The sequence below is a fragment of the Malaya genurostris genome, chromosome 3, assembly GCF_030247185.1.
Source record: "Malaya genurostris strain Urasoe2022 chromosome 3, Malgen_1.1, whole genome shotgun sequence".
Lineage (NCBI taxonomy): Eukaryota > Metazoa > Arthropoda > Insecta > Diptera > Culicidae > Malaya > Malaya genurostris.
The window spans coordinates 30355470-30371345 of record NC_080572.1 but is presented as its reverse complement, the minus strand read 5'-3'; the positions used below and the strand labels follow the sequence as shown (position 1 = coordinate 30371345).

Below are 15876 nucleotides of genomic sequence, written 5' to 3'. Positions count from 1 at the left end.
AGTGTTCTGGTCAGAGCTCTGACTGGACATTGCAAACTCAATTATCACATGGCTACTATTCAACGTGCTGAGTATTATTCGTGTGATTTGTGTGAATGCGATTATGGTACTTCATATCATCTGATATGTAACTGTCCCGCATTGACGCAGCTACGTATCCGGGTTTTTGGTTCTCCATGCATGGTTGGGTCTGTGTATGCGGAGCTAAAATTGAAGGATGTTCTCTCGTTTCTCACCCAATGTGGTAAGGAGCTATAGTCAGAAGGGTTCATCGTTCTTCCTGGAGTGAATGAATCCCTTCTGTATTCACCTTAAATAGGGTTTGGCAGATTGTTTGGCATCCTCTGGGGGGGTACCGAATTTACTTCTGCTCGTACATACTGCGAGTCGTTCTGCATTCTTCCGGGAGTGCAGAATGGTGTCGCTTTTGTAAGATCTCTAAGTCCTCTCGGGGGTTGGAGGTTTTATTAACAGCAGACTGTTCGGGACCTCGTAGAGGTTCAGAATTTCCTTCTGCTTCCACTAAATGTGATCCTCAGCAGATTGTTCAGCATCCCTTAGGGGTGCAGAATTTACTTCTGCTTTTATGTGTTTTTGTGTCGTCAATTTTTCCCTTCCTCCTAGTCCAACCCTTACCATTTCCTTTCAATCCTTCCCTCTTATATATCGGGAAAATGATGCTAAAAACAAATTGATGGCAAGGCACAAATCTCCAAATATCAAGGGGAACGTGCCATTTGAGCCAATTTGTTCTGATTCCTGATTCCTGATTCATTCCACACACCAATTTCCTCAAAAAGGTGCTGTTGTGGATGACAATGAATGAGAAAAGAATTCTTTCGCTCCGGACTGGTCGTGAATGAGGAAATTTATAGTATAAAATGCCTGCCGGAAGTTGCGTCGTTTATCAAGAAACACCATTAGGGCGAAGACGTGGTCTTCTGGTCGGATCCGGCGTCAGCTCACTACTCGAAGCGATCGTTGGAGGAGATGGAGCGGCTAAATATCGATGCAGTACCCAAGTCAGCGAACCTGCCCAACGTCCCTCAGCTGCGTCCAATCGAGAATTTCTGGGCCAACCTGAAGCGTAAGATCTACTCCAACAATTATGTCGCGAAAACTAAGGAGGAATTGATAAATCACACAAAGAAAGAACTGAAAAACATGCCTACACACATGTTTTCGTCTGCCATGGCAAATGTCCCGGTTAACTACCGTTAATTTCCTTCCATGGAAAATTTATCAAAACCATTAACAGAGCATTAGCATTAGCATTTATAGTCGTTATAAATAGTCAATTTTTTAATGCTAACGTTACCAGGTGTATCGGGATGTTGATGTAAAAGGTTCAACCGGCTGCTCGGCCACCAATGGAGATTGATTTTCAATGTGAACAGTTGGGTAAATTCGTTGTCGTTGAAAATTCGGATGCTGCAAATTGTCCGTCATCAACTATTTCGGACGAGTTGGCAAGAGCTGGTACCACGATTGAAAGATCCAGCTTTATCACTTTCAACTAGTTGGATAGAGCACAGGATTCTATCTAGGGCTGCATCCAATCAGTCAGCTACAGCTTTACCAGATTTCAATCTGGTGTTAAAATGTTAAAATGTTAAAATGTCAAAATGTTAAAATGTCTATTGGATTTTGATACTCAAAATAAATCCATTTTTCATCTCTCTTCACGATCTAGTGCAGAAATTCGTTGATGCAGAGAAAGCAACATTTCGCATTGCATTTTGAATCCTACTGTGCCAGGACTACATCCAATACAAACAGTTTTTAATAGTCAACATTTGGAGGTTCCTAAGGTTATTAATAAACTTTAGAGGGGATGGGTATACTGTGATGGGTTCGATTCCCAAACCCGTATATAGGGTCAGAAAGTTTTTCTGGTCCGAAGAGGTGAATGACCTTAAGTTTAAAACCTCTATAATTGAAACCAACTTCAGTAGCTTGAAAGTTTCTGCCATTATAATTTGAGTTCATTTGACCAAACTCTGCACAATTTTGAAAAAAGATAAATGTCGATTTATTCGTCCAATCATCAAAATACTGTGAAGTGCTTGTGTTTCATAAATTAAACAATTGCTAGTCGAATCGAAAATTTAAGATATTTTCTTGAGCAGAAATATTTCGATTCAGGGTTATCAAAATATTATGTTTTAATCAACAAAGATTTTTTGACGATTAGATTTGGAAATTTTTTACTTCGAAGCTGAGAGATGGAGAATTTACAGCACAAACTCCAGTCACCAATTTTCTTCCCTAACAATTGAAATGTTTCAAATGACCTTATCATAGCAGTGTCATTAATTGGCTCCATTTGTTTCCGATCCCAGGAATCTGTCACCAACATGATTAACCTATCCTGTTATGTTTTGGTCAACCTAATTGTTGAATGGCCCCACACAACGTTTGTGCTGTGAAAGGTCAGTTGTGTATCCGAAGTGGGAAATTGTGGCAGCTGTTTTCAGACTAAAATAGTATTTACGATCAAAATGCATGTCCGTGTTGTCTTGAAATTCCGATCCGTAGGTTATCTTGTGGTTAGTGTCATCAGGAGCAGTTCAGCTGTGGCGGATGTTTCCTTTCCGGGAATTTGATTGCGGTAATTGGTATCTCTTTATGACAGCGTCCTACAAACATTGGTAGCAGAACACATGTGTTTCTGGGTTGGATGGTAGTATCCTTTTGGGAAGCCAATTATATTGGCCCAGGAATCATCAGTTGGGTGTCGATCTCTTCATAATGAGGTGGTCAATGTGAAGTAATTCAATTTAGACCAGAACGGCTCCAAGCCAGTGACTTGAGAGAAATTATCACTAACTCCAATCAGACAAGGTAATGTAAGAAGGTATGTAGGTCGAAGTGCTTTAGACTCAGTTGAAAGAGCCGAGGTGAAAATGATTCGATCCGTCGCTCCAGTATGCCAGCCCACATAGAGACTGTGTTTTAATGTAATCAAGTGAGTGCAAAAGTACCAGGTTATATCTTGCCACATCATCGCATCGCAGTCGCTAGGTGTGTGCAAAACATGAACATTATTAGATGACATAAATCATCGTTAATAACATGACACATGTACGTGGAGAGCTTTTCCTCTGAGGTATGCCACGGTTTGATCGGTGACTTGAGGAGGACCGGACAACCGGGGCGCTACCTTTATGGCAGCAATAATCAGATACGAGACATGTGCTGTATGGCTGCCAAGACGACAACCACGACTTTCCATCAGTTACAGTCAGTTCTCGAGAGGTTTTGTTCACACACCTATGATTGGTTGCGTGCCATTTAACAAGGCGTGGAAGACAAAAGGCTAAATCAATCCTAATTATGCGTTGATGAATGGTACAGGTTATGAAACATTGATTACTTCTATTGATATCAATGATTATATTTCCATAATTTCTCATAAAGTCTATTTCTCAAAACATAAATTTGGTATAGCCGTGAAGTTAGTTTATAGTTATAGAATATTTACTATAGTGTCGAACAATGAATTTGTTTATTCTCAATAGTTCTAGTGGCAAATAGAAAAAATCACGATCTTCCGTAATCGGATGTCAAATCTGGAAGAAATTCAAATTCATTATTAATTGTAAATCAGGAATCTCTGAGAGGAGTGCGAGCATATTTTTTTTCATTTTCAGTGGTTACGGAATCCGATAAAAATCTAATAAATCAGACGGCACCAGATCGTCCTTTTATTTCATTGACGCTCTTGTTGTTGTTATTACAGCGACTTCCGTTGTTATTACAGCGACTATTAATTTTATACCATCACTGAAAAGGGCGAAAACCGTAAAACATTTTCTAAATCGACCTCAAATCTTCTCCAATTGATAGTTTCTATCAGTATACGGTAAAATAAACCGATTTCGGTTATTCTTTCAAGAATCGAAGAAAATTATTTTGAAGAATACCACAGTATTATGAGAAAAGCATCATTATATCACTAGATGGATATTTGATCTCGTTGTCACTCTTTTTTTTAATGGAGAGGAACTGCCATTTCCATCTAGCGATAATTGATGGACACTTTGTCCGTGGCTCGTGGCGGCTGTTTTATATTCGTTTTCCTTTTCGAAGTCTTAGACTCGTTGCTAGTTGTTGTAGATGTTCCTTTTTGTACAGTTATTGCAGTTACTAGTTGGTTTGATGGTGAAAGCGGTTTTGGAAAAGGACAACTGTGCTCACTTGTTACCGTTGTTGAACAACTGTCCTTATCTTTGGTTGAAGATGTCTTTTTCGCTGTTCCAGAGCAAGGTTTTCCGTAGTGAGCAGGTTGTTCACAAAACTGACATGTTATCAGCTGATTCTCGTAGGTAATCAAGGATTTACAAGAATGCCTCTCGCATAGACCACAAATTACGTAAGATGGTGTTGCCTTATTTAGTCGCATACGTAACACTAGCACGCCATTTTGGTTACTGGTATAAAATTCCACCACACTTTCCTTACGATGGAAAGAATTTCTTCGTACTGCGACATATTTTCTCGATCGTAATGATCGTTGACGTGCGGGGGAAAGTCATGTACACGCTCTTCTATGGCATTGTCCACCACATACACAGGGATTTTGTATTTAACGTTGTCATACTCAACACTGTGCGTCTCGTTGTACACCGAAGCAAATGCAATTTAATCTCGTTCACGTTTGAACATAATATACACTGGCCCTTATTACCGTTCTCACTTCCACTTTCACATTCACTTCACTTACATGTCACTTCACTTGGCTTTACCTATTACCAGTATCACGCATAGTGAAGTGATCACTGTGGTGGAAAAAAACTATTTTTTTCAACGAAATGTTAGTGGCGTGATGTTCATAATGACATCAAGTTCATCCAAGTAATTACTTTTGTCTCCGATACGACTTCCGCAATAAGGACCTACATTCACTTCACTTGATTTCCATCGTGAAGTGATACCCATTATAAGAGTCACAGTCACTTCACTTTGTTCTCACCGTGTAGTGACCCCGGTAATTAGGACCACTGAGTTACAAGACTAGTTGAATTGTATTTCACATACATCGTTTACGTCTAGATGCATTCGTTCTTTTAGCAAGATTTCAATTTCGCTTGCAGCGCTTGAAATCAATGCAAATTGAATTTAGTCGTAAAGGCCACGTTTCAGGCTTCTGTACATCATATTTGCTCAATTTTTATATACACTTGTTCGCTACACTGTATTGCATTTGTTTTTGTTGGTTCGACCATTGGTGATTTTCGACTGTGTCGGATGAAGTGTGAACACGAACTGGATTTGCAGTTGATAATAAAAAAAATTAATTTCGGTTCCCGGTTCTGTATTGGCCAAAAACATCAGATTTGGACCAATTTCGATAGTTTAACCGATTTACAGAACTAAGATTTAAATGAAAAGCCATGATTTCATAGAATGTTACTGAGATTGATCTGCATCCGCCTTCCGGATATATAATTATATGGTGAAGCATATACGAAATTCTGAACCGTCATTACGAGTACACCTTTACGTACCTGATTCAACCGTTTTTTACTATTAATTTCTATTTGGGAGGGTAACGGGTTTTATGCTCTCATAATGAAACGGACCAACTTTTTCCGATACTTCGTGGTAATTGCAGTCGAATATTAAAAGTGCTATTTTAGCATTCTGAATATTTGACATTGTTTTTTTAATTTAAAAGCCTAATACTATTTAAACGAAGGATTCCCGAATAGAGATGCAAAGATCCTGCTAAAGAATAAGCACGTTCTATCAAAACAGCGTCGTAACTACATGTCTTGTTAATTTAATTACGGCGCTTTAAATGATGGATGGTCCTTGCCGGACCGGCACCGTTTAGCGTGTAGTATAGCTCGGCTCTACCACCTGGTGTTTCGTTCCAATTCCGAATGCTGCCGACTATCAAGTCACATCAACAGCAAGCGTTGCAGTCACGCGAGCCGTAATACTCACTGATGGGATCTGCTAAACAAACAGTGTTCATTTCATGCATGCAATTAATCATTTTGATAAATAACCTATTAGAAAGCCTAGCGACAAGTTTATAATCGATTAATTACTAGGATCTTTTGTGAAAGCGACACTGGATCTTCTTGGTTGGATACACTTGGTATCTTCGAAACGATGCGTGATTCAAGGATTTCTGCATTTTTAAAACCGGTAATTAGCCTCCGTAAATGAGCAAACATAAATTAAAATCACATTATTCATGGCGAATCAGCGCCAGTCTCAACCATTTTCAGAGGGATAACTTGAGTCTCACTAATCCCGGCGTATCGCTGCTCTGTCATTCCGATTAAATATGTTTTATTGTTTTCGTTGCGATGACGATAGCTGTTCTGAGAGACACGGATTAGTCATCAATACTTCAACAGTTTTGTAAACAAAATTGAAAAAGATGGATAATTTGCTGGTCAAGAAACGATTGGTTAATTTAATCTAAGTACTCACCCCAAGCAGCATGGCTCGATGCTCTCGCCATACACCGCAGCATCCTAGGATACCACCTAGTACAGCGAAGAGACCAGCCGCCAGCAAGGAATACGTTCCGATGGCGTAATTTGTCGTCGACAGAAGCGATATGTACTGGTGCTTCCATAATACGGTCCAAACGGTGACGCCTATTATCACTAGGCCAGACATCTGTAGGGAAGAAAAGAAGCAACCCAGAAATGAGAATAGAGAAGGAACAAACAATTAATATTGAAATAAGAGTTGCACTCGAGCAAACGATGGAGTCATGGTTTGCTGAGTTCATAATAAATACAGTTAGCGCACAGCTTCCCGGGTCGTACAAGCGAGTGTAGTTTAATCCCATCCTTATCCCCACCGATACATTTGGGAGATATGGTAAATGATTTCTAGTTCGGAGAATGAAAAAAAGATATAAAGTGATACCTAACGGAAGTTGGAGAAGAGATGGCTGTTGAAACCACTTTACAAAAACGGTGGAATGAAAACATTTCGGCATCAGTGACTGCCGCTATTTCAAGCTAGAAACGACTGATAATATAAATCACTTTTCTCTTTGTAAGAAGGCAACATATCCATCAACCATAATTTCTTCTTCTATCTGCCACTGTGCACAATCTCATTCCACATAATTTCATAGTGGCTACAATAAAACGAAAAATATTATTTGAACTGTTCCATTATCATAAGATAATAGCTCAAAGTTGCAGCATCGGTACGAATTCTTCCATCGAAACCATTCCGACCGGCATCAATTACCCAGTCTGAATGTTGAAATCAATTATTCATAAACGTTTCAACATCACAAAACATCCCAACCACACGCCACACTGGTGTATTCCCAATCCGATCCGAACCCAATCCACCATCCAGCACTCGTAATGCATCCGACGATCGAATCACTTTCGTCATCGCATTTCGACCGACCGCCGGCGAACGCTACGATGTCTCTTCGACACTTGCCCCTACAACAGCCGAGAGCTGGTGGAAATCAGAAATAACAACATCTGAAACAATTCAATTAAAATACAATTCTTCATTCGGCCTCTTCAATCCACAGCCAGCCGGCATCGACCCGCTCCAGTTTTGATCTGGTTCTTTCATTGCCGAGACTTCTGATTGGAAATTAATAGGTTTTCCTCTCATTTACGTTTTCGACTCTGCTTTTCGCTATTATCTTGAATGGATGCGAGACGAGAGCTATCTTTCGACTGGCTGTTGGCCCACTTGATGGAAAACTCCAGACGGCGATTGATGGAATATGGGTCGGATTGAGCAGATTGTTTGGAATGTTGATGCATGAACGGGTGATCCTGCAGGGAGGTCCGTGGATGATTATTGGCAGATAATTTCATTGCTGTTTTCAGAAACTTAAAGGATTCAAAAGCAGCAGCCTGCTCTACTTGAATATGTAATTTTAAAAATATGGAGACTCGTTGGAATGCTGTGTTAAAATTTATCATATTATCCTAAATGTTATTGTAGGATTTTAACCTATTATTGTCATATAATAATTATTAACACCGTTTTCGAGGTGAATGGATTTTCTTCTGTGTTCGTTATTTTTCTTCGTACAAGATCTTCTTTCTCTATTATTGTTTTAAGTATCGTTTAATTAACCTCGGTTTCAACTGTAATATGTCGTTCGCCAATAATTTTTTGAGTATTTTTCTATCATTGGACAACAAAGTAGCATCATGTTTTGCTGACATCTTTTTGAACTGTTGACATTTAGAAAATTTTTGTTGTTTTACGTCGCGTGCTTTGTATCTTCAACTTATGTCTGGCAAGCTATTGAAAATTTAGTTTGTAGTCACCAATAATTAAATGCATTCAGCAGTTGCATTTCATGATTCAATCAAATGATTTAGCGAAATTTATTGCTCAGACACCGACAGTCTTTTCTTAATTTTGATTAAAAATGTGTAATAGACAACAAGTGAACTTTCTTAAAAAAGAATGATAGGTTCCTTTGGATATACCGGTATTTCGAAAGCTCTTTGCGTTTTTCATCATTGTCTTTATAATTCTGTTGATTCCACATACATCAATTTGAATGAAACTTAGAATACGTTTTCAGTATAGCAACGCATTTTTAGCACGGAAGCATAGACCGACTCGAGTAAAAACTAAATTTTTTAAATAGTGTATGTATTTTTGCATACATTCAATTCAAATCATTGTAACTCAAAAAATAATTTTATTCTGTTAGCAACCCGTAACTAGTTCTGATACCACTTAGCCCAACTATGTTGCTACAAGAACACGAACATGTCTTTTATGTTATGCTGCTTAAAACGAAATAACATTGAACTAATTATAATTTGTAAGTTATCGTTACTTGATTCTAACATATCTTTAATCACAGCTATGGTTTTAGCTACTAGTTGAAAAAAGTAAATCGTTACAGTGAATTGATGTAGCAATAACTTAGATATTATAAGATTATAACATACAATTTCTGCATTGATTCAGATAGCTATGGGTAGGTTTTCCCAATGTAATGATAACGAAAATGCAACCTAAAAAACTTTTGTTGGCTTGAATATGGCGATCACACTATGGAGTCGCAAGAAGTGTATAAAACTTAATTAAAATCAGGATATTACTTTTTTCAAAACTACTTTTTGACGAAACTAATGAAAGGCAGAATAGTCATTTGTTAGTTTTGTTCTATGCAGTTTTATAAACTCGAAAAAAAAACAATATAGGGATTAAACATCGATTGCGATATTACAATTATCATGATATATGAATTTAAAATAATGAGAAATCACTCTACTTGGATTAACTTTAAGCATTCAGAACATAAGGATTTTTTTGTTGTTTATTGTTCATATTTTCATAAATAGATTTTGTTTGAAGGCTTTAAAATCGTTGTGAAATTTGTATCAAATTTGTAATTTCAAATACTATACTGTCTTTTTATTGTTGATAGCAAAACATTATGGATTCATTTAATGTTTATAATGTCGATGGCGACAAAGTTTCAACTAGTTTACTTGAAAACAAGTTATTTTCAAGTTATGGAAAATAAGTTATTTCAGTATGGTGTTACAACGTAACGACAACTTATTTTTAGCCGACATAAAAACTAGTAGAAACTGCGCTTTTTGAGTCACGCAAGTGGTTAGATATTAGTAATAAAAACTAAAATTTCTGGTTGCAAACTAGTCACAAATAAGCTAGCATAACAAAAATTGTTACTTGGGAAGTAGAATTATATATTCACTAATTAGCAAGATCTTCCAATTAGATGAATTTAGGAGTAAATTTTATAAAAATATGCACCTCGTTTCGCCATCGCTTGTGAAAAAATACTCATGAAATTGAAAATATTCCCTAAATATATAGATTCACATGAGGGAACGGGTATAGCATGATGGGTAAGTCTATGCCTTTCACGTTGCCCACCTAGGTACGATTCCTAAACCGGACATAGGGTCAGAAAATTTTTCTGGAGCGAAGAGGAGAAAGTTAAAACCTCTAGATTCGAAACAAAAAAACATATTCACACAAATGTATTGTGAAAAACTCCAAGCAATAACTCTATGGAAGTTTGAACTGTTGTTGTAGGACTACACAATTATTGTCAAAAAGACAGCTTAAAATTTTATTTCGAAGCGTCTAAGCGACGTATACTTTCGAGAATAATTCTGTGAGAATTTTCGATGCCCTGGAAAGGACCGTTTAGTTTGTTGGCGTTGAAGATGAGAGGTGCTGATTTCCCTTAAAAAATGACTCATCAACCAAAACCATGCGAGGAGATCATCAACGCCGCGGAGAATTATTTTGGAGATTTTCTAGAAAATTTCTTTTCAGCTGAGTTCAAAATGTTGGAAAATGGCTGTAATGAGTATATTTAACTAAAAGGTCATAATATTAAGTAAAATAAAACAAAAATCTGTTTTCATACGTCTCAGTAGAACTACATAGATAAAAAAAGATCAAAAGATCATGCACATACTTGGAGCAGGAAATTTAATATAAAGTTACTCCTCAGGTCTTTACTTTTCAACATAGGTACTTTAAAAGCGAAACTAAGCGTACATTAAAATACGTTGTATAATTCATCGAAAAATCAAGGCGTTCTAATTGTTGATTCAATTGATGTATCTTTCAAAGTATCATTGAATTACATGTCGTGTAAATTTAATTATTTTTTTCTGTGCAATACAACTCGAATGTATATAAAATAGACATCAATTGAATCGAAAATCTGATTTAAAACCATAATCTATGTAAAATTAAATTGCAATTCCTTGATCTTTCAATAAACAAGACTGTACATTTCCAAAAATGCTTAGTTTTCTTTCAAAGTATTATTGAAAATGAAGAACTATAACACATGGATCAATAAGTCCCGAGACTAAAGCAGAGATGGCGCTCGTAGTAAACCAGTAACCACGTCTTCCTAGAGTACTAACCTTTGCTTGAAACGGGTCAAAATTTTAAGTCGATCCGACCAGAAACAGCTGAGTTATCGAGGTTGGAGTAAAGACGTTTTGTAGTTTGTTTAAAAAATTGAAAAAAAAAATCCGAGTTTCGTGTTTTGATAAAACATTGTTTTTTAATGGGTAAAAACACCGTGCAAGCGAAACAATGGATTGAAAAATGTTATCCGGACTCTTGTCTTGTCTCTCCAAAAGCAACGATTTGTCGGTGGTTCGCCGAGTTTAAACTTGGTCGTACCGACACAAATGACGCGGAATGCTCGGGTAGACCTGTGGAAGCCGTTACACCGGAAAATGTGAGTGAAGTGACAAAAATTATAATGAAAGATCGTAAAGTGAAGCTCCGTGAGATTGCTGAGATGACACAGATATCATATGGAAGTGTATTTACTATCCTTCATGAAAAATTGGGCATGAAAAAGGTTTTTTCCAAGTGGGTGCCGCGATTGCTTTCGATGGAACAAAAACAGCAACGAGCCGATGATTCAGAAAGCAGTTTATCGCTATTTACTCGCAACAAAAAAGATTTCTTGCGTCTTTACGTGACCATGGACGAAACATGGATACATCACTACACTCCAGAGTCGAAGCGGCAGTCATCTGAGTGGCGCACAGCTGGCGAAAGCCGTTCGAAGCGTCCGAAAACGCAGCAGTCAGCTGGCAAAGTCATGGCGTCAGTTTTTTGGGATACGCATGGCGTGATTTTCATTGACTACCTCGAAAAAGGTAAATCGATCAACAGTGATTATTAAATTGACTTACTGGTGCGTTTGAAGGAGGAAATCGCAAAAAAACGACCGCACATGCAGAGAAAAAAAATCCTTTTTCATCATGACAATGCACCTTGCCACAAGTCGATGAAAACAATTGCGAAATTGAACGAATTGGGCTGCTTCCCCACACTACATACTCGCCAGATTTAGCCCCCAGTGACTGGCTTTTTGCTGATCTTAAAAAATGCTCCAGGGAAAAAGATTTGGCTCAAATGAGGAGGTCATCGCTGAAACTAAAGCTTATTTTGAAGCGAAAGATAAATTTTGTTATAAACATGGTATTGAAAAATTGGAAAAACGTTGGAACCATTGTATCACCCTAAAAGGTGATTATGTTGATGAATGAAAAAAAATTTTGCAAAAAAAATGTTGTTTCTATTATTAGTCTCGGGACTTATTGATCCATGTGTTAGAGTAACTTTCCGTTCAATTGCGTGCTCCAAATATGTGCATGAAAATTGATGTAAATTCACATAATGTGAAAAAGTGAGATTCATTTACCTCTAATGATATTTGAGTATGCTTTTTGTTCTATGTTCAATAATCCAATTTTACCGTTAGATGTATAGAACATTTATTTCACAATGTCATTATTGAGAATTATTTTTCTCCTCATGATGACAAAACACGCCTAGTTCCATTTCTAAATTACAAATGAAAAAATCTGATAATTCTTCGGATTTCACACGTCGAAAAAACTAATTCGCGCTTTCTTCTTCGAGGTTGCCTTCGTGATCTTCATCATCACTTGCAAATGGCAATAAATTGTGTTCGATTTTTCGCTATCTTCGTGCTTCCATCGGCGCTGGTTCACAGTGCTAAAGAAGCAAACTCGATCCGACGGAGGCTGAAAGTACCGTCAAAATGTGTACTGTAGTCATTTGATGTATTGTCACGCCCTGTTTGTTACGCGGAGATCAATCTTGAGCGCTAGATTTTCTGTTTCTGTACAAATGAATGCTCGTTTGTCAGAGATATGACAGTCAATAAAAAAAAACGTCGGAATAGAAATTCGTTTGGAATGATTGGAATTCCATGTGATGGCTTTTCGGTAAATTGAACCAGTTTTATTTTTGCCAACCTCCTAATTCCAACTCGATTGAGGAGAAGTTAGACCGGTGTGTTTATATTAGACTGACATTTATGACCTATCCCTCCGTCAGTGCCAAGTTGTGTTAAGTTGATATTAACAGAGCAATATATTAAACGATGCTTAAATAAGTGTCAGTGTGAAACTGTTAGCTCAAATTAGGTTGGTAATGAAGAAATACTGAGTTCGTTTCACAATTACTGACAGCGCTAAATGAAACGTGAACTCCGGTGTGAGTGGTCATATTTTCCAATTAGAGTTGTGCTTGAAATGTGACTTAGCTGTAACATTTCCTCGTGGGAAGCGAAGTGCCTCTATTGGACCCTTGCTGAAAGCATCGACCTTTGAAATGACTATACATGGTTGTAATTTTTCAAACACTAAAATGAAGTGACACTTCTTAAACCTGGTGCTTAGTAACTTGCATCATGCAATTATTTTATATCAATTGTTACTCAAAAGCAACAACAGCATCAAGGAGCCTTACGAAAATTTGTTTGCCGCCACTAGTGTTTTCGAGCTGTTTACATCATAAACGAAACATCACACGAATTCAGGAACGAATTACGTCATTGCTGTCTGCTCATGTAGCGCTTTGACAAAGTAGGTCGAATGATGTGCACGAGCATTTCTTCAAAAATCACGTACCACGATCTACTGGATGTGACAAGAGCTACCAACTCCGCGTAGGTTGAACTTGAAATTATCGGAGCTATCGAAGCTCTCTAAGAGATTACTGTACATAAACTAGAAGCTCACCAGACCTCTGAAGGGGAATTTAGAATTATTCAAATTAACCACGCCATGACATGATGATCTAACGACGTAAGTCGTCGCAAAAGCGTTCGAGCGCTACTTTTCGTGCCTATCAAAGTCAATAGCTACGGCTCCGTTTGAGGGTGGACCATGATTTCAAATCAGCTCTTTCAGGCGCATGATGCGGTAACGGCGAAATACAACTATCCTAGTTAGCGTCTGGCCTATACTTGCACAGCCGACGGAACGGGAAGATGAGGTGAAAACTCGCGTAGATTTCGATTGGAATGTATTGATTTAGTTATTTATTCGCTTCATCTTTGGCACCGGGTATGGTTAGAAAATATTGACGATTACGACAGTTCTATTTGAACAGGCATAAAGCTTTTGGAGGCCTATTCGAGGTTCGTTCCATGTGACTGCTTGAAATGAAAGATCTGAAATGTTTATGTTTTGATCGATTGCCGTCATGCCGGTTGGATTCACTTGGGGCTTATTGAATTATTGGCTTGAGATCTTAGATTAAGTAAGATGACAGCATGGCATGTTAGAGTGAATTAATTCAATAGCTTTTAATATGAGACCATCATTCTTAAGATAGTATGGGAAATTTGAACATAACTAGTACACAAATAGAAATGTTATAAAATTTGATGTGGTTTCCTGATATCATCATATTTTCTGCTGATTGACAAATAAGAGTTACTTAAGGATTAATATTGAGAATTGTTATAATTCCAACTCAAACTAAACAACGACTCATCATTCTCTTCCATAAGAGTTGGAGATTTGAGTTGGAATCTTACCTACTACACCTGTCCTGTCAAATCGTTAGGCCAATCTCCTTGATCAGTGGTTTCATGTAATCGCCAATTGAACATATAGAAGATCGGAAATGATGAAGAGATTTAATGAGCCTGTCTTTATGAATTCAACATAGACTTCTTATTCTTTCCTTCATATCACGTCTCCACATGGAAAATAAACCTGAGCTAACTTCTACTTAGCATAGAATCACAATTATAAATAGTTCATTTCATACATTTTCTTTTAAAATGAGCAAAAGCTCAATAAGCAATAGTTGGGTAACTTTGTTGTGTTTTGAAAAACATTTTTTTATTCCTAATCGGATACAGGTCGGGTTTTGGATTTAAGAATTTGCATACCCGACTATCTCTAACGGCCACGAAGTGTTACTATCGCGGAGTGACTGTCATACAGTGCCAATTCACTACAGACCGACTCGGATGAGACTTTGCACATGTCTTTAGTATGACAAGCCAATTATTTCATACGGAAAGAGAGACCGACTAAAGCTTTACTTTTATAAAAGGGCAAATGCATTAGTACAGTATTTTCTGTTAATTTGATTAATTTTCTTTTAAAAATAAAGCAATTAGAGTAATGGACTGGTATTTTCAAAATTTCAAGTTCTTAATGAAGAATATTTTATAAAACACTTTTAAAGACGTAACCATTGTCTACCTATTGAGATATTAAATTCAGTTCATTCCGTTTTTTTAATTGCATAACTTTAGCAAGTTATAAGTAATTGCACATTTAATTTAGAATAACTGTTCTTGTATGTGTAGACTTTTTAAAACGGCGCTATATTATGAAAGCTCAGAGTGCTTAGACTAAATATCTAAATATCTCGAGAACGTTTACTTCTAGGAGAAAGGTTACCAGACGCAAATTTATTGTTTATCTGTAAAATCATATTCTAGTGTTAAAATGATTATTTTTCCATGAAATGCTTATACATTGTTCTAGCTGTAACTTGTTCAGTTTTAAAAGAAACTAGTCAAATTGACGTCGAATGTTATTTTGAAAAAAAGGTTTGGAATATAATTATTTCTAAAAATGCGTTATTTGTATGTTTTTTCCGGTTTATTTTCTAATTAATGAAAAAGCTCTTAATTTTTTTTCCAGGGTATATTTTTTGTAGGATGACTGATTGATTTCCTACAACTAGTGCAATTCAAAATTTCCTGAAGTTTTACAATTCGAATAAAGTGAATGCAAATATACATCCTCATATATGGCCTTAACATTCGTGCGAAATAAATGGTTTGTCATATTGAAAACGTGTACAAAGTTTCATCCAGATCTAAGTATGTGAAGTCTGACTAAATGCAAGCCATTTGTGGAGTTGTTCGTGTCAATAGATAAATTAATAATAAAACCCCCTCCCGAAATATTTTTTATGTATAGAAAACTTTTTGTTTAAAAATTTTGTTTTGAATAAAAATTATTCGAGACAAAACGGCGAAGAAAGCCAAACAAAAGTCATGATATGATATCATGAGTCTAGTGCTCCTTTATATTGCAC

General features: G+C 36.9%; 1 protein-coding gene across 1 annotated transcript in view; it reads right to left on the bottom strand.

The window, feature by feature from the left end:
* Positions 1 to 15876, bottom strand: part of LOC131435597 (CD151 antigen-like) — a 106434-nt gene that overhangs the window by 4004 nt on the left and 86554 nt on the right. The window contains exon 3 of the mRNA XM_058603651.1: positions 6451 to 6642. Coding sequence (XP_058459634.1) covers positions 6451 to 6642 — 192 coding nt within the window. The remainder of the gene's footprint in view (positions 1 to 6450; positions 6643 to 15876) is intronic.